The 25,396-nt window shown below is 42.4% G+C and overlaps 1 protein-coding gene across 2 annotated transcripts in view; it reads left to right on the top strand.

Annotated features, from left to right (window-relative positions):
• The window catches only part of INTS4 (integrator complex subunit 4), a 38,582-nt gene extending 14,880 nt beyond the window's left edge, over positions 1–23,702 (top strand). For both annotated transcript variants that reach the window (XM_026863471.1, XM_026863554.1), the window contains exons 12-23: positions 2,432–2,574; positions 3,595–3,710; positions 5,637–5,770; positions 6,556–6,713; positions 9,620–9,713; positions 11,819–11,899; positions 14,190–14,320; positions 15,269–15,328; positions 17,560–17,719; positions 18,054–18,197; positions 18,889–19,009; positions 22,125–23,702. In XM_026863471.1, coding sequence (XP_026719272.1) covers positions 2,432–2,574; positions 3,595–3,710; positions 5,637–5,770; positions 6,556–6,713; positions 9,620–9,713; positions 11,819–11,899; positions 14,190–14,320; positions 15,269–15,328; positions 17,560–17,719; positions 18,054–18,197; positions 18,889–19,009; positions 22,125–22,318 — 1,536 coding nt within the window. In that variant the 3' untranslated portion in view covers positions 22,319–23,702. The remainder of the gene's footprint in view (positions 1–2,431; positions 2,575–3,594; positions 3,711–5,636; positions 5,771–6,555; positions 6,714–9,619; positions 9,714–11,818; positions 11,900–14,189; positions 14,321–15,268; positions 15,329–17,559; positions 17,720–18,053; positions 18,198–18,888; positions 19,010–22,124) is intronic.
• Positions 23,703–25,396: the final 1,694 nt, after the last annotated feature.

Below are 25,396 nucleotides of genomic sequence, written 5' to 3'. Positions count from 1 at the left end.
GATCTCCAGGACAACAGAATGCTTTCAAAATAGATTAATTTCAGATAAAAACTCTTCCCTTGATCACTGTACTGTTGCTTCATGTGTGTTTCCTTCTGTCTTGTTTTGTGGTCCAGCACTCTGCACCCCTTCATGTTGAATACAACTTCATTTTCTTTCTGTTTCCTTTGTTCAGCTGCTTTGGCTACACTTTCACTCACCAAGCAGAGCCAGGATATGGGCCTGAGTGCTCTCTTCTGACTTCTTGAGAGGGTTTGTTAGCAAGCTCTCCTAGATTTGGCCTTTCCCAAGCAGTCAGTGCTCAGACAGGTTCCAGGGGCTGGGATGAATCAGCTGCTGGTCCTGGTTGATGGCTTTGATCCAGGAAGGGGAGGAGATTTTGCCTGTATGAACAGTGCTGTCCCAAACTGCTTCCTCTCAGACCCGATTCATTTGCTGAGTTATAGCCCTTGAGACGTGGGGGTTTTGATGCTGCTGCATGTAGTAAGCAGGTTTCTCCTTCTTTTGGGTCATCTCCCAGCCTCAGGTGGAGCTACAAATTTGCTATTTCTGTCTTTTCACCTGCTGTTTGCTTGACCCAGGGCAACAGTGGCTTCTTTCAGTTGTGCCCCAGGAAGAAGCAAACTAACCAGCCTGTTTTATCAGTTTATGACAGATCCTGTGGAATGTGAACTGAATTTCCAAGTGCAGCAATGAGTTTTAGGTGCCTCACATTTTGATGTAGTTGATTTACATTTGTTCAAGTTGGGGACCTGTGCATCAAGGTATAAAAGCATCTGGGTTAGACTGGGGTTCTCTCTTACACTTCTATGGTGACTTATCATGTATAATAAATCATACATGTATTATGGCTTACATTATCATAATTATTAGGTATTAGGATAGCTAAAGTGTGAAAATTAATAACATTTTGATGGGGTTGATTCTGAAAGGTGATTGCTTACTTTCTGTAAAATCCATCTTCCAGTACCAAAATAAAGGATATGGGAAAATCGCATTAACTTTGGTGCCTAAATTTGTTCCAAGAGTGTAAATATGGAACAGTTGGGTGTGGGGGTAACTTCCGTTTTCACTCCACCACTTTGACTTTATCTGAATAACTCTACCAGCTATTCCTTGCTTTTCTGACCAGGCTTTGGATTATGCTTTCCCTGTTGTCCCTTGATCTCAGTTTCCATTGAGTTGTGCTCCTCTCTGTCCCTTCATAGTCTTGTGCTTTGCTTCTCTCTGTACTTCCAGCATTCCATATAACTCACCTGAAATATTTTATGTCCGTGGTCATTTCATTCCAGTCCTTAGAGTACGTTTTCTCTTCGTCATAGTCTGCCTTCCAGCACCAAATTAAGGAATGGCTGAGCAGCCCTGCTGTGCTTTCCTCCTTTGATCATTTGTGTATGTGTTGGCTGTCATTTAAGAGCCTTTACAAGAGGACTGCTCTTTGTTCTTTTGTGTAAGACAGTGATGAATGAGCTGTTGATACTTAGCAAATTATAATTTAAAAAAAAATAAAATCCACCATTGAAACACACCCAGTTTTCGTCTCCCGTCAAATTTTCACGTTCTATCCAGCAGTGCCACACAAATGCTGATAGCAAGGAAGTATAGTACATTGATAAGGAATGGCAAGATGTTTTTTGGCAGAAGGAATGTCATTAATTAAGCTGGAGTTTAGCCACAGCACTTCTAAAAATGTTGCTTGGAGATTGTACAAGCTCCTCTGTACAGCGTCACCCTGGTCTAAAAAATAAAATGGGTGCAGTGAGACTTTAAAAGCAGTACGCTGGGGATCCCACATGATCATAACAAAGTTCCTGACTGAACTTGTGTGGGGTTTTGTTAATTGTCCATCTATAAACCGGTAGTTAGGTCAAGTGTCTTTATCCTACAGATGATCACTGTTAGTCTAGTTTGTCCAGCCACTGACATGTCCTCAACACTTGCACAAACCTGGAGGCTGGTGACTGGGTTAAAGGCTTGTGGAATTGAGCTTCACACGTTGAATGATAAAAGGCTTCTCTGAAGGCGATAAACCAATCTTTGGTGGTTGTTTTGCTGAGTTACCCAGCGCCTTCCTTTTCAGTTACTTCCTATACCTAAGGGTGCAACATCACTGAAACCAAACAGCAATTCTTGCTCCATTTGAGAAGGTCGGTGGTGAAGCAGTTCCCATTCATTCTGGTAAATGAAGCACATGGGTGGATGAGAGCAGCAGGAGACTCTGCAGCAGTTGCCTGCTCTGTCACTTCATCTGTGCTCAGCTATGATAACTAGAAACGTGTGCTGTTTTTCAGATGCCTCTAGTACTAATTCAGCCAAGGAGCAAGAACTTAACCTTTAAAGTAAATGTGTATGCAGGCACATCTTCTTCTTCAGCACTCAAAGATGCCTGGATTGTTTGCTTTTTGGGTTGGGGTTTTTTTTTTTTTTTTAGGATTCATCAAGGGACATCCGGGAAGCACTTCATGAACTGTTGTGTTGCACCAATGTCTCAACTAAAGAAGGAATCCATCTTGCACTGGTGGAGCTGCTGAAAAACCTAACTAAGTATCCCACAGACAGAGAATCCATATGGAAGTGAGTATGTGCACTGTCCTTGTGTGTCTGCTTGTTTTCCTGTTCTTTTTAGTAACAGGGGCATTAGGCAAATATTGAGGTAACAAGTGTGTTGTATAATATTGTATAACAGGTATACAATCCTGTCGTTTTGTAAATATTTGGAACAGTGTCTGTACTAAGCATTGTACATACTGAAGATTGATATAGAAACTCTGTGATGTTCTTGCTTGTCAGTGCTCGTAGTGGGAATCGAGAACTGATGACCACTCCTGGAAGTAGCTTTCTATTACAAGCACTCAAAGTATTCCCAGAAAAGATGAATTCCACCTTCAGTTTACAACCTCATCTCTTCTATGCAACTAATGTTTTGTGCTTACTTGACACTGCATTAAATAGTAATATTTACCAATGGTTGATTATATCAGTCATGACAAGTGGATTGGCTAGATGGCATTGTGCTGTTGGGAGGCACTTTTTCTGTCTGAGCAAAAATAATGGAACGTTTGTGTGGGGTTTTGTGTTTTTTTTTTTTTTTTTCTTTAATGGAAGCAACAAAGGAAGTGATGCTCCAGCACGCATGGTTTGCGATGGAATTCTTGAATATTATTGGAAACACTTATTTTAGTCTGCTTTGTCTTCTAGTGTACTCTTGACATTGGTTTTGGAGTTTGGGTTTTTTGAGTTTTGTTATTTGGTTGGGTTTTTACCTCCTCACTCCTTTATTTCTGAAGAAAAAAATCATACTCCATTGTTAGCATTCAGTATGAAAGCTTTTCTTGGGTTGTATAGCTCCAGGTATTACGTATTTCTTGGGACAGTTTAAATAAAAAAAATTTATTGCTGCTGTCTTTTTCAAGCCATCCTCTCAGTTTTCTTGGATTCTACCAAATATTAACACAAGTACTAAGCCATGAAGAGAATGCAGGATTTTGACGCTGACCAGCACTCGAAGTACTACTGCAACATAAAGTAATAATGCTTTAAAATGTTTTATTTCTCAATGTACATGTTTACTAAGAAATATTTCAATATTTCCAGATGCTTGAAGTTCTTGGGAAGCAGGCATCCCACTTTGGTGCTTCCATTAGTCCCAGAGCTGCTGAGCACCCATCCGTTCTTTGACACCCCAGAACCAGACATGGATGACCCAGCCTGTATCTTTTTCATGAAGCCAGTTGATTATTTTGGCTGTGATAGATTTTATTGATATTTTCCTGATGCTCACATTTTTTAAACGATTTCAAACTGTAGCAGACAATCGCGTAGCTATTTCTGAATCCCTTTGCCCCTTAGTTTTATTACTCGGCAAGTGATGGAATAACTGTTACCTGGAACCATCTTCATAAATACCAATGTGGTATAATTGGCCTTATTTTATACGGTGATGAATAATCAAGCAATTTGTAAAGGTTTAGGCTTTGCAGATGAGCCCTTTTATGTGAAAACGTTTGTCTAGTTTGCACTAATTTTGAAGAGGCTTTAGCTTTTAAATAAGAAGGGTGGTTTTCTTTTTAGGTAAAACATCTCCTGCCCCTACTGTTGTGCAGTGTGTAGAACAGGACCGTCTCTTACTGCAGCAGTGACTGAATCCCCATAATGCTATAAATTTAGTATCTCTTTGAAATAATTCGAAATCAGAAATCCTTGTATTAATGTTAGCACTTCTGGTGCTTTAGAATACAAACTGTTATTGTTATACCATTATCCTTAACAATGGGAGATGCCTTGGAAATGTGAAAAACCATTTTTCCATTGTTCGTTCTCCTTGCGTCCCTTCTGCGTGATTGCAGAATGTAATGTTGTTTCTGATGCATGCTGTGAGATGTTAGACTGAAACAGCTCTCTTCCTCTGTGAAGCTACTCCTTGTTTCTCTCACCAGTCATGTCATCAGCTAGAACTTCTACACAGATTAAATAAATACCTTGTAAGAATTGAAAAGGGCTAGAATTGGGTGGAGAGAAAAGTTAATCCCTAATCAGCTGAGTAATGAATAAATTTGTCCTATGAATTGAGAATTGAAGGAACATTGCAGGGCAGAGAAAGCTCAGTGCACCTTCCTGCTCTCAACCAATTAATATTATTTGAGAGAATGTTCTGGAGGTAACTTATCACCAAATTTTATGGAGATAAAGTCTGAGAAAGACAGGCCTGAGAGCCAAGGTAGACAACCTGAATGGTATGTTTCCAGTGTAAACTTAATTAAAGGCATGGTTCTGTCTGATTCAAAGCACTTAGCAAATTTGAAACAGATTAGTTGAATATCTTCAGCTGAAAATTTGGAAAGAATTCTGGGCAAAGAGAAGAAATTGGTTTAAGTGGAGGCTTGGTAACCCATGGATGCAGAAGGTTTTTCAGGAGGTGAGAGATGTGTGTTCAGTCCCTTCCGTAGCTGAACCCACTTCTTCCCTGTGCAAGCGAGAGCCCAGATAATAACAAGCTTTGCACTGGGATCCTTTTACACTCTCCTGTTAGAGATCTTATGCTTGAGGTGACCCTGTTGCAGGTGAGTGCCCCAGCCATTGGGCTGATTGAAGCCTTTAGCTGCCCTCCAAATCTCTCTGGCTCTCGGACTGTGAAAATGATTTTTATATTCCAGAATTATCTTCCTCTGATTCTTTAGTTTGTTTTAAGTCTGTATAAGAGGGATGTTACTCGGGGCATCAAGGGAAACACAACAGTTTTAAAAGAGTTGGGGGTAAATGTTTAATTTTATGTGGTGTTTGGGAACCAAACTGGTAAGCACAGTGTAAGCTTTGAGGAAGAGTAAAACTCCACCTAAGGAGCATGTTCTGCATTTGTAATGCCTGGCTCCTCTCCTTTGTGTCACCCCTGAGCCATCCCACGTTGGCAGTAACATCCTTCCTCCAATATGGCCCATCCTGTCACGTTTGTGCTTTGTGCTTGGTTTTCAGCTGCTCAGACAGCTGCCTCTGGGTTTTGCTCAGCATTCTCCAACTGTAAAGAACTTTGTAAAAAATCTCCAGCAAAGAAAGGGTTGAGGAACTGTTGTTTTAACTTGCCATCCCCAAGGAGCTCTTCTTGCTGTTGTTTATTTTTCTTTAACAATTCATTTCAATAGACATTGCTGTGCTGGTTCTGATTTTTAATGCTGCTAAAAGTTGCCCAACAATGCCTGCCCTGTTCTCTGATCATACATTTAGACATTATGCCTATCTTCGGGACAGTCTCTCTCATCTGGTTCCTCCATTAAGAGTAAGTTGAATGAGTTTGGTTTGCACTTCACCACTCTGTTATGAATATTGCTGGTCTCTTCCATGTCTGTCAGTGTGAAACACTTCAATTGTAAAAGCTTTTTCTCCCTAGCACCAAGTGAATAGATACTGAAATGTACATTGAGTAAGGAGAGCCAAATATTAAATTGTTGCAATATGGACTTTGTAATATTTTGGGGAGAATAATAACGTTACTGCTCTCAAGTGAGAATAGCACATGGTTTGCTGCTAAGGAAAGAATACTGGGAGGGCAGGATTCCTGGGAGCTTTCTGTAGCTCTGACTGCGTGGGGAAGGGGAGCTTAGCCTTTGTAGATCTTCCAACATTTGACTTGCCTCCTACCTAATCGGTTTACTCATGGGTGAGATGTGTTCCCTGCTGCTTTGAAGTGTGTTTTTCCTGCGTGGAAGTCAGGGTGGAACTCAAGTTGGTTGTAAGTCTTATTGCAGCTCATAAAATGAATTGTGTCTTGTGTGGTCCTGGGCTTCCCTTGACTTCACAGTGTCATAGTTAATAGATGAGGAAGATGTTTCCCTCAAAGAGATGCTGAAGTTTAACCTGAAGATCTCTAGCTGCAAGTGGATTATAAAATGGAGGGTATTAACTAACAAAGATAAAAGATACAGACTTGAAATCCTTAATAGAAATTTTGAATTTGATAAATAAATCAGAGCTCTCAATTGGTAGTTGTTAAATAACGCAGCAGCATTTTTCAGTGTGGTTACTTGTGTCAGACTTTGTATGCGTGTGTTTCTTCTTGCTTAGTTGCCCGGTAGAAAGCTGGTGTCCTCCCCTGTCTCTCCCAGTATTACACCGCACGAAGATCCTTCCCAGCAGTTCTTGCATCAGAGCCTGGAGAGGGTTTACAACCTTCAGCACCTCGACCCGCAGGGCATACAGGAGCTGCTGGAATTTACCATCCGGTAAGGCTGCACGCTGACCTCTTCACGGGGAGATCCGTGAGGATTCCCAATTTCTCTGCAGCAGGTGCTTTGCTGCTGAAAATCGTGTTGAGCTTTGCCATCAGGCACTTAGCCTGAGAATTCTGGAGAGCCTTGTGATAAAAAGGTATTTGCGGCCTGTTTGATGGAAAACTGATGGTCTCAGCTGTGGTTTTGCCCCACTGAATAATCAGTGTGTGTGTGTGGGGGGCATCTTTTCAGAGCATGGTAAGAGTCAGGTAAGGGTGTTCTTCTTGGACTGTTCACTTACGGTAAAATACACTTTAAGTTTTTAATAGATGACAGCCTTGTGTGTCATTCTTACTTCTCTGTCCCTGTATGAGTCCCTCATTTCGATCATATTATTTTTAATGTACATGTGCAGGGGTGTTTTTTGGTTTATTTTTGTGGGAAGAGAGAGGTTTTCCCCTTTGCTTTTCTCATTTCCAGGTCGTGTGGCCTTTCATTCAGCAGGAGAGGACCTGCTTCTGGTGCTTTGTTGGCTTCTTATCACCAGTCACACTTCTGAAGGACTTTGGCATTCTTCCTCAGTCTGAAAATGAGAGAGATTTTCCTGGAATAGACAATATTATTGTGTGTTTCTGTCTGCTGTTGTATAGTTAAGGGTGTACAGGATGGCTTCTGAATGTGGGTTTTATGCTGTGTCTTCCGTTTCATCCCTAGACTGATTTACACAAATGAAACGCTCAAAAAGTGTTTGTGTGATTCCTCTGATTGGGAAGAGGAAAACAGCCTTATTTTTGAGAGTTGGAAAAACAATCTAAAATGCTTTGTTTGGAATATGGAATTCCAAAAAGCATTATTCTTTTCTTTCCCTGCAAGTTAGCTGCCTTTTCTGTATGTGTAGCTGATAAATCACTTTGATGCCCACCTGCAGTGGTGAATAAGCAGTGTGGTCCTCTCTGAAAACCCACTGTGAAAACTATATGGTTTGTCTTCAGCTGCTTTAAAGCTACTAAACAGAATCTCAAAGCATTTAATGCACTAAATGCTTGAAACAGATAATCTCTTGGCAGAGCATCCAGAATCTTATAGGCATGATAAAGGTCTGGAAACCTCGCAGGCCCTGAATGTTTTTGGTTTTGAGTGTAGAAGTCGTGTTGGAGGTGGCTGCATGCATTAACTTCTGTGCAGTGAAGGACAGTAATACTTTGGAGTTGTTAGAAATTATTGGCTTGGCTTTTTTTCCTGCTGGGATCACCACCCAGGAACTGTACCGAACCAGCTGCAGTTTCCCACCCTTAAGAGAAGGGAGGATTTAAGATGAAAAGAAAAAAAAAATGTTAAAGGTTATTTTGCAGAGGGTGAGAGTTTCCTGCACCAACAATTTGCTTGCTGAGAGGAAAAGGGATAGAAGAGGCTCACAGCAGTGGATTCTGTGGTGGGACATAACTCCCTCCTCCTTTATCATTGTTGTCATCGGGGGAAGTAGTGCAGACCTTGTGGAGCTGGTGTCTACTTGGGGCTTGCATTCCTAACCACACTCAAGACTTGATGCTCTCCCGCAGGCTCTGCAGCTGAAATTTGTAAGACAGGCTTTTTTAGCAAACTGGTCTTTGTGGTTTAGTTTCTCCATCTATACGACAGGAATTTTTTTTGTCTTGCAGGGATGTTGAAATCTGTTTAAGATTTGTAAGGGAATAGAATTGGGGGAACTGGGAACAGTAGAAGACTGGAGAATGGAATATCTGCCTAGCTGTTAGCTGAGAGATGACATCCTGTTCCCCGTTAGTGTGTTGTGATGCATTAAATACAACATGGGAATTAAGCACCCAGGAGTCTCCTTTTCTCTCTGCTCTCTGGGAGAAGATGAAAAGGAGTCACTATGTAAGGCTCAGGCTGGCTCTTCTATTGTTGCATTGAAGGAAGGCACAGCCGCTCTGTTTAGGAGAGGGTTTTTTTGGCTTTTTTTTTTTTTTTTTTTTTTTGTGTCAGCCCTCAGCAACCTTCTGGCTTGGCAGAGCTGAAGTTTCAGAATTGCGTCAAATGCAAAGATAAATTTAAAATAAACAAAAGGGTCATCTGAAGAAAAAATATTATTTTTAATAATACAGTATTATTTTTTATAAATTGCATTAATAATACAAAGCCATGGAAGTAAGAGTGATAATTTTAGTACACTTTGGATCAAAGCGAAATGCAGAGAAGAACAGAAACGTGTTGAATCCACATCATCCAACCTATTTTCTGTTCTGTAACAAAAAATTAGCTTTGTTTTCTTAACACGTACTTCTGATTTTAAAATATGTTTAAGAAACCTTTTTGGGTTCCATTAACTGTCTTTTTTTTTTTTCCTGTCAAGTTAAAAGCTACTTCTATTGCTGTATGATTTACAAGAAATACCAGACAACACACAACAGCTAGTTGGGCAAATATCAGTACATCAGATTTCAGCTTGGTGTAAAAAGGCAGCTGTATTTCAGATATGCTTGGTTGCATGAGCCTGACATGTTCCAAACAACCTTTTCTAGCCAACATGAATAGTTAGATTTCCCAGCAGTGTAACACAAATGGGTCGTTAGCTGCTGTAGAAGTCTGGAGTGTTTTAAGTTAAATCTGGAACTGCTATGCTGTATGGTTCCCATAGGGCTGCAGAGTAATGTGGGTTGACAGACTTACTGCTTCCACTGCTCTGCTCGTGTCAGCCTCCAGGAAGAAAGGCGATGCCAAGTCCCAAGGTGCAAACTGGTTTGTACTGCATGTTTTGCTACTGCTTCTGGTCCTTATTCTAAGGAGAAGAAAAAAGCAAGGTGCAGGAATAGTTGGCTGCATCGTTGCTGTTGCTTTGTTCTGAGTGCACTTAGATTAACCTGCTTGCTGTCTCAACATTGTTTTTTTTTTTCTTTTTTTTTCCCCACATGCTTCAGTGATCTTCAGAGGCTTGGAGAACTGCAGTCAGAACTGGCAGGGATGGCAGATTTCACTGCAACTTACCTTCAGTGTCAGCTGCTCCTCATCAAGGTTTGACTTCATCTGTGGTTTTTGGACTGTGGTTCTTCAGAAATGCCCCCAGTCCCTCACAGTGGTGCACTTTCATGTTTTGATGTTTGTGCTGAAAATGATGTATGAGGGAAGCAGAGGTTCCACGGCTTTCTGATATTCCTGCTTCCCTTCTGTGGCAAATAATTTATGCAGTAGCTTTGCCAATGCGTATGCCAGCGCAGATCTCTGCTGTACCTAGGGCTTATGTTGGTTCATGTGCATTTTGCCAGTGCTGAGTTTATTTTCTGACACAAACCACAGTGGAGGCAACTACTCTGTAGCCTTTTGTGTTACGAGAGTAACTTTGCTTATGGCCACCAAAATGCTTTGTGCTAAACTGGTGCTATAAGTGGAATTTTTATAGACGGTTTGTAGACAGCTTTTTTGACACCAGTGCCAAAGAAATTCTTTAGACTCGATTGGGCAAAATATCAGTTGTGCTTTTTTACAGTGCTGAAATGATCTACCTGTTTGGTATTAGCAGATGACGTGGTTACTCTGACACCATGGCAGCAACACTTTTCAAAGTCAGCTTCTTGCTGTAAACAGGAACTCATTTTTTGCTTCACTTCTCAAACTAAGCTGGCAGAGTATTTAAGTAAGTCTCCTGGCATTCTTTAGGTGTTTGAATGTGACTTACACACGCGTAAAGCAAGAACCAAAGCAAGCCACAAACAGGATTCCAGAAGGGACTCAGTAAAAGCTTTGTTATGTAAAAGCAAGAAGGGATTTCAGTTTCTTTGTTAAACGCATAGCTGCCAGTTGGCATATCTCATGGCAGCCCTCAGATCCTTGGAATACATTTATCACCCAAAGAAGGCATTCTAGATGAGCAGTGTTACAGTTCAGTACAATCCTAGCTAAATCCAGAACTTTTGCCAAAGTGAAATGTGCTCTCCAGGCAGAGGACCAGCATTTGGAGGTGGCTTTGTTGCCCTTCTCCAGGGTTTGAGTGGAGGGAACCAGATGGTTTGTGTATCTGGCAAAGAGAAGGGGTCTGTTTGGAAGAAGGGGGTAAAAGCTGCATCAGCTGTTCTTAGCTTGATGCAGAAGAGTCAGTAATGTGGCTGAAATTAAAAGTAACTCGTCGTATCATACAATTAGGAATTTGATATGACAGATAGAACCCAAACGCCAGAGCAGCCATTTTCAGTAGATTTCTTTATAATTGCTTCATTACCCAATAGAAAGAAGCTGCTGGGGGGAAAAAAGTATCTTCATTTCCCAGCCTCTTAAGGCTCAGAAAGTTCCAGGCCTTTAAGGGCTCTACATACCCTGTGATTTTAGGGGTCATTAGCTGGGGTTCTGGGGCCAACCTAGGTGAAGGATACGGTCTGTATGTTCTTGAGCTTTGGCTACAGCCAGCTTTGTGTGTAGCTGTATCTAAGGATGGGCAGCTTCAAAAGGAGGCAGTGATGTAAATCATCCAGTCAAACTTTCTTAATTTTTAAAAAATGTAAATCAAAAAGCAATTAGGGTGTGGTTGGGTGGTTTGAGTTGTTTGGTGGTTTTTTATATGAATATCAGTAGCTGATCTACACTCAGTATTCATAGCAACTCCAGGATCTTTGGTGGGGCAGAGACTGTCAACAGCAGAGTTCAGGAATAGGACTGTATAGGTGTGTTTCTGGGGACAGTTGTTAATGTTTCTACCTTTTGCCTTCAATCTCTGATTGCCCTGATCTTGGTGATAAAGCAGTGGGAGGTGATAAAGCTGTTGATTTCTAGTAAGTGACTTCGTTCTGTGTAAAGTTGCCCTTAAGAAGTACTGAAGAGTTTGGAACAGCCCGTCTCTAATTCATAGCTGTGTTAATATTATTCTCAACTTCTAGCATATTTTATAGTTGTATAGGTATCTCTGTATTTATAGAAAAATACATATTTTGGAGGCCTTGGTTTCTTTCCCATTTTGTATTTAAAAACACAAAAGAAAACTTTGGCCCGTTTTTTCAACCAACCTGTTGGTGTACAGCTGAGAAACGGGGTATCTTCCCTGCTCCCAAGCCCATCTAGCACAGCATTACAATGTTTAGACTGACCTGGGTATTTATCATCATTTCATGTGGGTTTTTTTTTTCCTCTAGGCCTTGCAGGAGAAGCTGTGGAACGTGGCAGCTCCTCTGTACCTGAAACAGAACGCGTTAGCATCTGCTGCTGCAAAACAGGTGAGGTTGGCTCTGCATGGGAGCAAGTCCTCAGATATGAGCCCTTCTGTGGCCGTGCAACAATAATACACTCTGAACTTCCACTGCTGTGGTCTGTCCAAGTAAATCTTAGTTACCCAAAGTGGAGTAATTTCTCTCCATCTTTTGAAGATGAGTGGTGAGTGGGGGAGGCTCATAACACCTGTAAAAAGATAAATATTGCACCCATCTTACAGAACAGGAAAGAAGATTTGGAAAACTGTGGGCTGCTCGGCCTCACCTTATTACTGGGGAAGGTTATGGACCAACTCCTCTTAAAAGCCGTTTCTAAATAAAGTGAAGGTGATTAGGAACAGCCAAAATGCGTTTCTCAAGGGTAAATTATGCCTGACTGACATCACTGCTCTCTATGATGAGTGGACTGGTGCTCTGAACAAGGGGAGGGCAGCGAGTGTCATGTCTCTTGACTTTAGCAAAGCCTTTGATGCAGTCTCCCGTTGTTTCCGTTTCACCAAACTGGGGCAGGATTCTGACTGAATAAGTGGGTGATAAGTCTTTTCCAAATTGAGGTGCCAGTTGATATTCTGGAGGCCATGGCTGCTCTTCAGGCTGGTCTAGACAGGCTGAGGAATTGGGATGACGGGAACCTTCTGCTGTCTCACATGGGGATCCCAGTGGACAACACATTGAACGTGAGGCAGTAAAGAAGGTCAACTGCATCCTGGGCTGTCTTAGCAAGAGCACAGCCAGCAGGTCTGGGCAAGTGGTCCTTCCCCTCTTCTCTGTTCTGGAGAGATCACATCTGGAGGGCTGTGTGGTGGATTGGGCTCCCCAGGAGAAGGAAGGTGCTGACAAACTGGAGCAAGTTCAGCAGAAGGCCACCAAGGTGGTTGGGGACTGAAGTACATTCCTTGCAAGGAGAGGTTGAGGGAACTGCGCATTGTCCAGCCTGGAGGAGAGAAGGCTTCAGGGTGGATTTACTGCTGTCTACCACTGTAGGATGTAGATGAGAGAGAGCCAAACCGCTCTGGACAAGAGGCAATGGACACAAATTGGAATATGAGAAATTCTGATTACATACAAAAGGGAAAATTTACCGTAAGGGTGGTTAAATACTGTAACAGGTTGCCCAGAGAGGTGGGGGGGAATATTTGTCCTTGGAATTGTTCATAATTTGATGTGGCCTTGAGTAACTGAATCTAATTAGACCTGATCTGAGCAGGGGCCAGGCTAGATGCAGGTCCCACCCAACCTGAGTTGTTCCGATTCTTTGATGTGTAAATCATCTGATCCTGGAAAAAAAGAAGCTAAGCTCTGAGAAAAGGTAAAGGAGAAAGCAAGCTATTAAATAATCCAGAAACAAATCTAGGGTAAAAGCAAGTTCATGGATCTGCTGGGAAACTATGCTGACATTTTGAGTCTTCAGTTAATTGAGATGTAATAAGAGGCAGGTACTGCTGTGCATCAAAACCTTCTATGCTGTTGACAGCTGTCCCCAGGGATGAGTAGAAACAAAAGCCTATCAGCTTTTTAAATCTTCTCTAATTGAACTGTCTGTCTTGGGTGCCCTTCTCAGCAGCATGTGAACCCCCTGGGAAGTTTTATCTGTTGTGATTGTGACTGTAGATCACTTCCCGTCAATGCAAGGTGAGGGAATATTTCCTATTAAATAATTTGCAAGTCCCTGGCTTCTATACAGTCATACCGAACTCAACTGTGTTAATTTAAGCACTTCTCTTGTCTACTTAAGACCATCTATTCAACAGATAAAGTACAGTGAGTAAAACTGCAATGTGCTGTCTAAGCTTTTAACTGTGTATCTAAAATAACCCAGAATGATACTTACCTTGTGGTAGTTCCCATCTTCAGCTGCAGTACATGAAGCATTGTTGAACGTAAAGTTGTTTTCAAGAGAACTTGTCAAATCTAGCTCCAAAAATGTAAACCTGAGCAGGACCACTGGGGCTGCTCTGTTGTGCTGCTCACATTTTGTATTTCAGAGTAACCAGAGGGAGTCCAGGAGCCCTCTGGCCCTAGAAATATAAAATGCAATGTCAAGAAACAGACTGCCAGTGAAGGGAGGGATTGATTTCAGGCCAAGTTTCATTAATTGTTTCTTCAGTATAGCCAACATAACCTTTCAGTGTTAGGTGCCACTTTACTCTGTGAGGAACTTCACCAGAAGAATGAGTCTCATGGATTAATGTGTTCCTTGGTGTGAGGCCGAAGTACCAGAATCTTGTGATCATGCTTGTGCAAGAGTTTAACAGAGTCTGATGGTTTTTTTTCCCTTGTGGTGTCTGTCTGACAGATCTTGGAAGAAACTTATAAAATGGAGTTCATGTACAGTGGAGTGGAAAGTAGCCAAGTGGTCATTATTCACCACATGAGACTGCAAGCAAAGGCATTACAGCTTATAGTGACTGCACGTACCACTAGAGGGTAAGGTAACTAGTAAAAGGACCTCAGGGTCAACTAACTGTAAGCTTAGTTTCCTCAAGCTCTGTTTAAAAAACCCAGCAAGGATAAATTAGACACATAAAATATCACAGCATGCCAGTAGCCATTTGCTAAACTACTACTTCAGCATGAAGAGCCTTTGGTGGAGCTGTAGAGTGGCACAATACTAAATTAGATGACAAAATTATTAGGAAGACATGTTCAGGGGGTTGAGTTCCCTCAGCTATGAACATACAAATAGGTTAAAAACATTGTAAAGTGTGTCTTAAGAGCTGGTAATTGCAACCTACTAACATGAGGAAAAGTCAGGTATCGAAGAATGCGCTAATGGTGTTTGCTCCATTAAGTATTAGTTGCTGAGTTTTTAGCATCAGAAAAGCATTGTCTGTTTGATCTGCAACTAATGTTTGTGTGACTGGGACACAAAATGCTCGTGTGTGCACGACTTAAGTAACATGAGGTGCTCTGTGTGGGTCACGTCGGCTGCTGAGGTCAGTGAAGTTACACGTGGGTTTGGATGGTTGTAGAATTGGAACTCCATTTGGTGGAATTAGAGCAGAGTGGTTAGTTTCCTAATTTGTTTACTTTTTTGAGTTTGTCGCCATCAATTTACTGTCTTGCATAGAGGTTCATAATATATTTGCCTTTTAACCTTGTTTTGTAGGTTGAAAGTTATTTTTTAACAGTGACTTTGGGCACTTAATTTGTGCCTTATGCATATGATTTTTGTGGGAGGAGGATATGGATGTGAGGAGGGAGATGGCAATTTTTATTTTTTCTCTTGTGAGGAACACCTTTCTGACCTCAAAACTGTAAGATCGTGTAGCTTTTAGGAGCTTGAACTGGATTCCAAAACACCTAAATGCTTATAGCCATAGAGCCAGTTTTCCTTCTTTAAAAGTAAGCCAAGGATTGTTATCTTCATTACAGAGTGGAACCTCTTTTTGGGATGTGTGAAAAATTCCTGCAAGAAGTGGATTCCTTTCAGAGGTGAGAAACTCCATTGCTTCTTCACTTTGTTAGAAAATTCCTCCACCGCTGTCATCAGGGAATTTTCCATTTGTTTTTCATCTCTTTGCATCTCCCTTTCGCTGTTGCTGGCCTACATCGAGGACTGCTGTCATGAGAGAGTGATAAAGCAAGAATTAAACTCCCTTCTAAATGTGGGATCAATGGAAGAGCTTTCCTGGGAGTATGACAAAAAAGGGAATTTCCCTTTATCACAGATTTCTAAATTGTAAATGAGAGAGCGAGTGAACCAACTATACAAGGTGGGAGTCATCTCACCAAGGTGTTGATGTTTGTTGTGTAAGATCACTGCTTATGAAGCACTTGCTCAGCTCACATCTCACTGGAGAGGTGCTTCTTTCATTTTACCCTAATCTAGGTGTCTGAAATTAGATCAGATGCCCAGGTTTTTTTCCATTGACTCAGGAGGGAGTTGGATAGCTAGCCCAGAGACATAGGTATCCAGAGTTGGCTGAGCCATATTCCATCTCTAGTTCTGATTAAATTAATGGTTTTTTGTGGTCGATATGCTTGGCAGTTGTGGCTGGTTAAGTGATGAGAAAAGGAACCAAATCTACCCATTCCCTAACGCTTAGCTCATTTGGTACTGAACAGAACTGTTCGTTTGCTTTGTATCTGTCTCAGGATCAGCAAAAATCATCACTAATTCTCAGGAATGTAACTCCAACAGTCAGTGATGAATTCCACAAAAAGGAATCTGGATGATGGTAGATCTTGTCAGTTAGCTGTTAGGTCAGACATGTAACATCCCCGTGTCTAGGTTACGCAGCCTCAGCCTGCCAGGTTTTAGCTGCATCCCATGACAGAGTAGTTGAAATCTGTTGTCTCTGTAGCAGCAGTCGGAGGAACACAAGGATGTGTATTCCTGCATTCCTCTTTGCATGCACAGAGGAGAGTGTGATTTTTCTCCACCCTTGCCAAGCCAGTGGTTGAAGTTTCCATTTATGGATTATGAGCTCCTGCAGAGCACCACCAGGATCCTGAAAAAAATGTCACTTTAGGACCTGAAGCTGTTTGGGGCATGTCTGGTATTCCTGTCCGGGCTTTACAGACTCAGCTGTAGGTGAAGATACAGCACAACACCAGATTTGATAAGTGGGGAGAGCCCGTGGTACAAGTGGCTGCTCACCTACAGAAATGGTGCTTTTTTTTTTTTGTCACCAAATTGCACTAATATTTACTAGCTGTCTGGCTAAACACCACAGGAATGTTGCTGATAGTTATAGATAAGCCACCAATATTTCAGTCTAACAAACTATCTTCTGCATGCGGGGTTGTAGGGTAGAGCCCAATTTTACTTCTGTATAAAGAATAAAAAAATATCAAATGCTCTTCTTGTGCGAGACTGTTGTCCCAAACTGTAGAATGGATTCGATTCTCTGTGACCTCTAGAACTAGCTTTTTTTTAAAAAAAAACAAAACAAAACACTCTACTGATTGTAGTTTACTGTTAAAAATTAACTCCTCAGATGTAATAAGTAATACTCTCATAAATATTGTTAGAGAAAAACCGTACTGGAAACCTTGCTGTAGCAGAAGGTCAAACAGCTCATGTATTGGGTGTGTGAGTACGTTAGATCCTGTAATACGTCAGTTATTTAGCTGGCTGGATGAAAGTGCACAGCATAAAGAATTAAGGCATGTGCGTGTCTGCCCTGAGAAGTTCCAATTTCAGAAGTTTGCAAGGCAGCTATAGCAGGAATGGCTCTTTCATCTGGCCGTGTGTGTTTGTTGAGACATCGAGACTGAAAGCAGAGTACTGGAATTGCCTGTAGTCTCATTTAATTAGCATTCATACTAGTTATATAGCACTACAGCTGCACGTGCAGTCCGACTGGACAAATCCCTACAGTGTCTGCTTCTCATTAACGTGGTGTTGATTGGCACCTCAACATTTCTAGCTTCCTTTTTTGTGAATCTAGGTTCCTTTGCCCGCTGTGCTCTGTATTGAGGAAGGACCCAAGAAGTGAGTCCTGCATAGCCCTTGATGTTGTGTTTGAGCACAAGGTATAGTCTCAACATAACTAGCCAAAATCATCTTTATTTTATGTATGAGACGTGCATCGGAAGAGGAACCTATATATCTAACTCTGTCATTGTAACTAAATATAAGGATTAAGTAACTTGGCTGAAAATAATACTGTTGAAAATGTTGAAAAAAGTATTTGATTTTTAACTTATTCGTAACACAGATGTTTCATCTCTGAGCTCCCACATATGCAAGGCAGTTTTGTAGATAAATTGCTGGACCTAATGCCCAGACTCGTGACATCCAAGCCTTCGGAAGTGGTCAAGATTCTTCAGACAACGCTGCGACAAAGTACCTTCCTCCACCTTCCTCTTCCGGAGCAGGTCAGTTTAACACAGAGAATTAAACTCAATATCCTTGCAGACTGTCTCAGCATTTGACTAGTTCCTGATATACCATGAAGCTTTTAGGATTCAGGTTTCTGGTCAGTCCCAAGTGTTATTTCTTCAAAGGCTTTCTTCTTCTTACCTAGCATCATCAGGACAACTGCCAAAACCACAGAGGACGTGATAATTTCTGGCAGTATCTAAAAGAATCTAAAGTTCACGCACGGTTTCTTCATTGAGAACAGTAACAATTTTTTTTTTTTTTTTTTTTTTTTGGTCTTTCCTCCTTCTCCCCCCATCTTATTTTTGCCAACTGCTTTGCCCCTAATAGCTCCATAGAGCTACTGCAAATATCATTGAGCCTACTGGTGAATCTGATAATCCTCTGAGGTTTACGTCGGGGTTGGTAGTGGCACTGGATGTTGATGCAACTCTGGAACACGTGCAGGATCCCCAAGGAACTGTTAAAGTGCAGGTAAGCAGTGACTTATAAGATTGTGTCTTAGGGAAGTTTGGTTAAGGATGTCAGTCCTTCTAAATTGCAAATAATTGTACATTTTATTAGTCACAATGTTGGATTTCTGTGTTTTAGCCACGCATTCAGAATCTGACTTGTATGTAGCGTGCTGAGTTGACTTGTGTAAGCTCCTGACAGTTTGCTTTGAGCACACAGTGCTTTCACGTGCACTGGGCACGTTACGGACATGAGCACAAATAAATGCTGGTGAACTTCCAGCTTGTGTAGTGGGAGAAGGAGGAGCAAAAGAAGCTGTTCTGAACAGTACAGAAATACACAGGCTCTCGGCTCTCTGTATTTACAACTTAACTTTCTTCCTGCTGCTGAATCACTAGTTTCAAATGCAGCTGAGGGGGTAGGTGTGGTACAATGCCATGTAAAATATGCAAATTCACTGCATAACAAAGAAATGAAAACCTCTGTTTACAGTACAGAGGAAGAAGCTTATGTCATTGTACATTTTCCCCTCTGCTGTGGGTCTGAATGGCCAGCATGTGGCCATTAAATCTAGGGCAGCTGGACTGGCTCCAAGATAAAGCACGTCTTCCTGCCTTCAAACTCAAACAGAAAACACTGAAATAATGCACACTGTGCAAGTCTCCAGTTGTCATTCAGTTGTTTCCTTTTTTTTCTTTTTCTCCTCCTGTAGGTATTGTATCCAGATGGACAAGCACAAATTATCCATCCTAAACCAGCTGACTTTCGAAATCCTGGTCCTGGCAGGCACAGGCTGATAACTCAGGTTTACCTCTCGCACACGGCCTGGACAGGTACCGTTACTGATACAAGTTCACGTGAATGTGTGGCTGCACTTTTCTAAGGGAGGAGGGCGTCTTGCTTGATCTCAGTCTCACAGAATCATCTAGGTTGGAAAAGACCTTGAAGATCATCCAGTCCAACCACTGACCTAACACTGACCGTTCCCAACTCCCCCAGATCCCTCAGCGCTGTGTCAGCCCGACTCTTCAACCCCTCCAGGGATGGGGACTCCACCATCTCCCTGGGCAGCCCATTCCAACTCCCAACAGCCCCTTCTGCAAAGAAATGCTTCCTGATATCTAGGCTAAACCTTCCCTGGTGCAACTTGAGGCCATTCCCTCTTGTCCTGTCGCTTGTTACTTGGTTAAAGAGACTCATCCCCCCTCTCTGCCCCCTCCTGTCAGGGAGCTGTAGAGGGCGATGAGGTCTCCCCTCAGCCTCCTCTTCTCCAGACTGAACCCCCCCAGTTCCCCCAGCCGCTCCCCAGCAGACCTGTGCTCCAGACCCTGCCCCAGCTCCGTTGCCCTTCTCTGGACACGCTCGAGTCATTCAATGGCCTTTTTGGGGTGAGGGGCCCAACACTGAACCCAGGAATCGAGGGGCGGCCTCCCCAGTGCCCAGCCCAGGGCTCAGATCCCTTCCCTGTCCCTGCTGGCCACGCCAGTGCTGACACAAGACAGGATGCCATTGGCCTTCTTGGCCCCCTGGGCACACTGCTGGCTCCTGTTCAGCCGGCTGTCAATCACCCCCCAGGTCCCTCTCTGGCAGCTCTCCAGCCACTCCTCCCCAAGCCTGTAGCGCTGCTGGGGTTTCCTGCACATAAGAGCTACATGTCCACAGTCTTGGGGGCTTTGAGGATCTTGGAGTCTACAGCTGGTGTTGATGCTACCCTGGCTCAGATTGCTGTTCTTGCGGCTTTTGAGCACTTACATCCCCCTGGCTGTTCCGTAGGCACTAGAGGGGCTGCTGGCCTGGGAAGGAAGGCGCTTGGGGGGTGTGCAGGTGGTCGTCTGGCACCAGGGGCCTTCACATGGCAGCACGTAGTCAAGGTGAGGTCACCCGCTGCTGTGCAGAGCAAGGTCAGTTGTAGGAGTCGGGCCTGCGTCCTTATTTAAAGGCAAGGAGTCATGGTAAACTGACTCCTTGTAATTCATTGCTTTACATCTGACAAGTATTTGTGGAGGGCAGAGAACCTTTGGAACTGTGTGTACCTAACAGTACAATTTCACTGCTGATTAAACTTTCACCCTTTTAATGCCCTAAAAAACCCCCAACCATTTAGCTCTGATGAAATGTGCGACTCCAACATTCACGTTCACTCTCAGCTGGCATTCACACTTCCCTGTGAACGTGCCTCAGTAATTGGCTGGTGGACTTCAAACAACAAAAGCAGAGGGTATTTGTTCGCAGTTCCCTTTGTCCTGTTCTCTTTTAATCCCTTCACATTTATTCAAATGTGGGCTTTTTTTCTGAGCAGTTATTAATAGGATTTGGTGATCTTTTTTTAACCAGCAGTTTTGTTCAGTGCCATGTTCTTTCACGTCCTTCTTATATAGCATTTCCATGGTGTACTCATTCATCCTGCTGTCTTTGTTTTGTTTTGGAGAAGAAAGTATTGTTTCTATGACTGGAAGTACCTGGGTTTAAAGGTTCATCCTGTACCAGAGGGAGATGAATCAAGTATTTCCACTTCTGCAGCGTTCACTGGAAGGGCTTTTTAAGTATGGCCCTAAGGGACCCTTCTGGTGTCTCCCTAACAGTTATTTTAACTATTAAATTTGACATTGACACGGGCATATAAAATGTGGGGAGGACACCAAGCTGGGAGGGGCTCAGGGAACAGGCTTAGAATTCAAAATGGAGAAATTGCCTTAAATTAAGACACTGAAACTTACTGAAGGCTGCTAAAAAGTGTGTGCTTAGGAAGGAGAATGCCCAAATTCAAAACCCAGATTCACTGAGGGGTGTATAGCCCAAGCACTAGAGGTGACTGCAGGCTGCAAGTAAAAGAGTTGACAGTGTGGCAAAAAGGGGAATCTCAAGGGGGTGTTAGCTGAACTGTGGTGTAACTGTTCAAAAAAGGTTATTTCTTGTGTTCTGTCTGGTGCTGATGATGCCTCAGCTGGAGTACCACTGCAGTTCTGGGTGTTGCATCTTAAAATTATGTGGGTTTCAGTAGGTTTTATTTAGGTTTCAGTGATGTGGTCCTGTGGTGGGTTAACCCGCTGTACAGTTAAGCCCCACACACCACCCAGTGCTCACTCCCTGCCTCCCCAGCGGGATGGGGAAGAGACTCAGAAGAGTAAAAGTGAGAAAACTTGTGGGTGTTGCACTGTTCAGCAACAGCTAAAACATCCCTGTGTTACCAACACCGTTTTGGTCACAAATCCAAAATGTAGCACCATGCGAGCTACTAGGAAAGAAAATGCACTTTATCACAGCCAAACCCAGTACAAGTCCATATGGAAAAACCTAGAGGAATCATGTTTTTCAGTCTAGAAAGGAAAATTTCAATGGGGCTACAGTCCAGCATGCTGCTCAGCATCACACCATGTAGACTGAAAGCCCATTTTTATGACCACTGGTAGAAGAATGAAGTGAAATTGCCTCGTGGACAATGTAGCTGTATCTGTCTAGCTGCTGAGATGGTAGAAGAGGGGCAAAGGTTGTCTTGCAGTGTGAAAACTTCCAACAGCAAAGAATCTTCAGGTAATCTCCTATGAGTCTTAGCAGACATCATCTGGATTTACTTGATCCTGCCATAAAAACACAGATAGCAAGACCCACTAGTTCTGTGGTCTTCCATGATTTTATTATTATTTGCTTGGAATGACTTTTAACAGTTACTTTTGAAAGCTGCTATTTTTAAGTTACTTGTGAGATTCTTTTTTTTTTAAGCTATGAGAAACAGGGGAGGGATCTAAAATGGTGCTTAGTTCTGCTGTGCTGAATGTAACAACAAAGTTGTGTTCTCAAACACCAGACTGGATTTTGCGCAGCCCAGAAGGGTTCTGTACTTAACCCAGCATGCGTGAGAGAAAATGTCATCCAGTGTTGGTTGTTCATTGTGTGATGACATTCATGTTTAGGTTGTTCTGTGTTGTTGTTTTTATTTTTTTTCTGCAGAGCCATGTCAGATTGAAGTGCGGTTGCTGCTGGCTTACAATTCCAACAGGAGCAAGGCATCTGCTAAAATTCCTAAATCTACCTGGAGCGAGAGCTTGGAGGCTCTCCCTCAATCTGAGAACGGCATAGAGGGGACCATACCCTTCAGCAAACCTGTCAAAGTTTATATAATGCCCAAACCTGCCAGACGGTGAACTCTGTCACTAGAAGTCTATTTATGGCCTTGTTGAGTTACATAAAAACAATATACAGTGTTCCAAGACAGCAGACCCAACCCAACCATTTTTATACTTGGGTAAAAAAAAGTCACCTGTAGAAATAAAGCTGCTGAAGAACGATTGGTCTCCTCTGTTATGAAGCTGATAAACCAATACAGGAGTTACTCAGCTAGTTAAGAGCAATTTCAAGAAAATACAGGTGTTTCTGTATTGAGAGAACAAAATCAAGACAATTCTCAGCATTCCAATAGTAATTTAATTGGGCCGTATCTTCAGTTTTTACTAATTACAAGTTTCTCTTCAAGGCCTCTAGGATTGCTGTGATGTATTTACTGTGTAAATGCTTAGGCACATAAGTCAGTGTTCTTTTTACAGTACAATAAAATGAAGCTAAGGAGTTTGGGGGGGGGGGTTGTGTGGGGTTTTGGTTTTGTTTTCTTTTTTTTTAATGTCTAAAACTTGTATTTGTGCATTAGTCCCTGAATTCTTAGTAAAAACACACATATAAAGTGCTCTTGTTCTTGTGTAGGAACTGCACTTCAAAGTGAAATTGCCAACTGCTGTAGGCTAAATCCTGAGGGATTTTTACATCCTCTACAGCTGTACCGAAGCTAGTGCAGTTTTGGGGAGGTGTTCATGTTGTGTGGGGAGAGGAGGAAGCTGTTGGTGCAAGCAGCAGAACTTCAGTTAGCAGGAGATGGAGTTTAACTGAGTTACAGCAACAAAACTGTGCCATTTCCTCTGTTCATTTACATAAAATGGAGTCAAACATTAATCTCTGAATTGTAATGCAAATCTCCTGTTGCATATTTGTATGTCTTCAGGAACAACATGATTAAATACCAGTGGTTGAAAAATTACTAACCCCATCCCACCAATTTTACAGAATCTGTTTCTGTGTGAGGATCTTGGCCTAAACCAGTCTTACCAAGATGAGAAAATCTGTTTAGTTTTTCAATTCAGCAGCAGTTTTGGCAGTGGGAGCCTTTCTGATCAGCTGAAGTAGCCAAACACGCTTTCAGTTAAGCAGCAGCCAGGCAGCTTGTCATCGTCCCCCAAAGCTGGGAGTGCAGAGGGACAGGAACTCACAAAAACGTGATCCTTCTGGCGTTCCTGTTGGCAAGCCTGTCTCTGTAAGGCTTCAGCTGACTGAGGAGCCTCCTATGATTTGTAGCAATCCTTTGGTAGGATTTTCTAGGAGCACTTAATGTGTGAAACTTCATAGCGTGGCAGCCAAATGTTACCTGTGTTCATAAATCAATTGTGAAAGAAAAAAGAAAAGTATACAGAAATTAGTGTAAATAATCACACAAAACCCCTTATGTGCTCTCCTACAATAAAATTGGAAAACTCATGCTAATCTGTTTCTTCTCTATTATATGAGTGAACATGCATGCCTACATGCTTCTAGGCTAATAAGAGATTACTGCAAGTTTTCTGTGATTTTAATTTTTTTTTTAGCACAGACATGTTGAGGTCCAAAGACTCATAACCGTAAAGCTAGTCAACTGATTTCATGTGTCCTTGAATTAAACACCCTTTCTTAGTGCTACTGCTCTTACAAACTGTTTTGTTTTTTTACCTTTAGGGTGCTGTTTTGAAAACCTCCTGCGCGTGTAACAGCCGAGTTGTCACCATCTGACTCCTCTTTGGCATCCTCGGTTCAGTTCCCAGCAGGCAGGGCTTGATGTGTCTCTATTATTAGGAAGCTGTGCCCGGGCACAGACTTGATGAGTTGAGCTAGCTCATTACAGCCTCGTCGGGGTTTTTTTTTTAACCTCTCAGTTTTACACTTTGCCAGTATTTCTGCAGTTTGTCATCCCAGTAAAGACTTTAAATGGTGTCCGTGTGCTCCAGGCCATGACTGAGGCTTTGGTAGGCAGAGCAGGGCCCAAGGGAAGGCCTGCTCCAGCCGGAATGCCACCCTCCTCTGCCAGTGCAGCACCATGAAGTTTTCGTGCTCCTTCTGGGCCTGCAGATAAACCCCCTGGGTCCTGACGTTAACCAGCTGTCTGGCGTAAACTCTGCCTTTCCTCAAGGTACTTTGCCTGCTCTCTGGTTATCCGTGTTTGAGTTATGAGGCCTTAGATGACCAAACTGCAATTCCCTTCTAGAAATAATTTTTTTTTTTCCATTTTCAGTATCAAAATCTCAGCATCTTTCTCTTTTCCTGAATACTGGCACAAATTTCTACTATTTTGCTCCTTTCGTGCTGTGCTTGAGCTCCTTTCATGTAACACATTAGGCAAAGATCACTCACCTTCTGTATTTTCACCAGCTGAGAACCAAACACTGAAGGGCTACAGAGAAGTTCTTCATAATTTCAAGAGGCCTAAAACCACTTGAAAATTTAAGACTGCTATGAAAATGTTCCCTAATGAGTATTCCATAGTTGGCTTCCCTTCTTCACATGGTCCTGTTGTTTTTTCTCTGATTACTGTTTTAAATCATGGAAGAAATCATAGGTTCTTGTTTTCTTCTTATGTTTTATCTATCCAAGCAGATGACTAATTAATCATCATTTTAGCTGAACTTAATAAAAAAAAAAAAAGTTCTGTAACACTGAGGATCTTAAAATTCAATGTCAAATGCTGTTTCCTTAATACTGTACTCTTCCCAAGATTCAAATTTACCTTTGATTTCCCTCCTATGTGTGTAAACAGACTAGTAAACATTAAATCATGAAGTCATTTGGGTAGGGAGGGACCTTAAGGATCATCCAGTCCCAACCCCTCTGCCCCGGGCAGGGCCACCTCCCACTAGCCCAGGTTGCCCAAAGCCCCGTCCAACCTGGCCTTGAACCCTTCCAGGGAGGGGGCAGCCACAGCTTCTCTGGGCAGCCTGTGCCAGGGCCTCACCCCCCTCACAGGGAAGAATTTCTGCCTTAAATCTCATCTAAATCTGCCCTCTGACAGTTTAAAACCATCGCCCCTTGTGGTCTCGCTACAGGCCCTGGTACAACATCCCTTACAAACAGCGTCTGTTGTAGCAGGCAACTACACTACCTCTCTTGCCGATATTCTCTACTCCTTTTCTTATTACTGAAGATGTGTT

This window comes from Athene cunicularia (assembly GCF_003259725.1).
Source record: "Athene cunicularia isolate RWA chromosome 1 unlocalized genomic scaffold, athCun1 chr1_part1, whole genome shotgun sequence".
Classification (NCBI taxonomy): Eukaryota; Metazoa; Chordata; class Aves; order Strigiformes; family Strigidae; genus Athene; species Athene cunicularia.
This window is presented reverse-complemented; position numbering and strand designations above follow the sequence as displayed.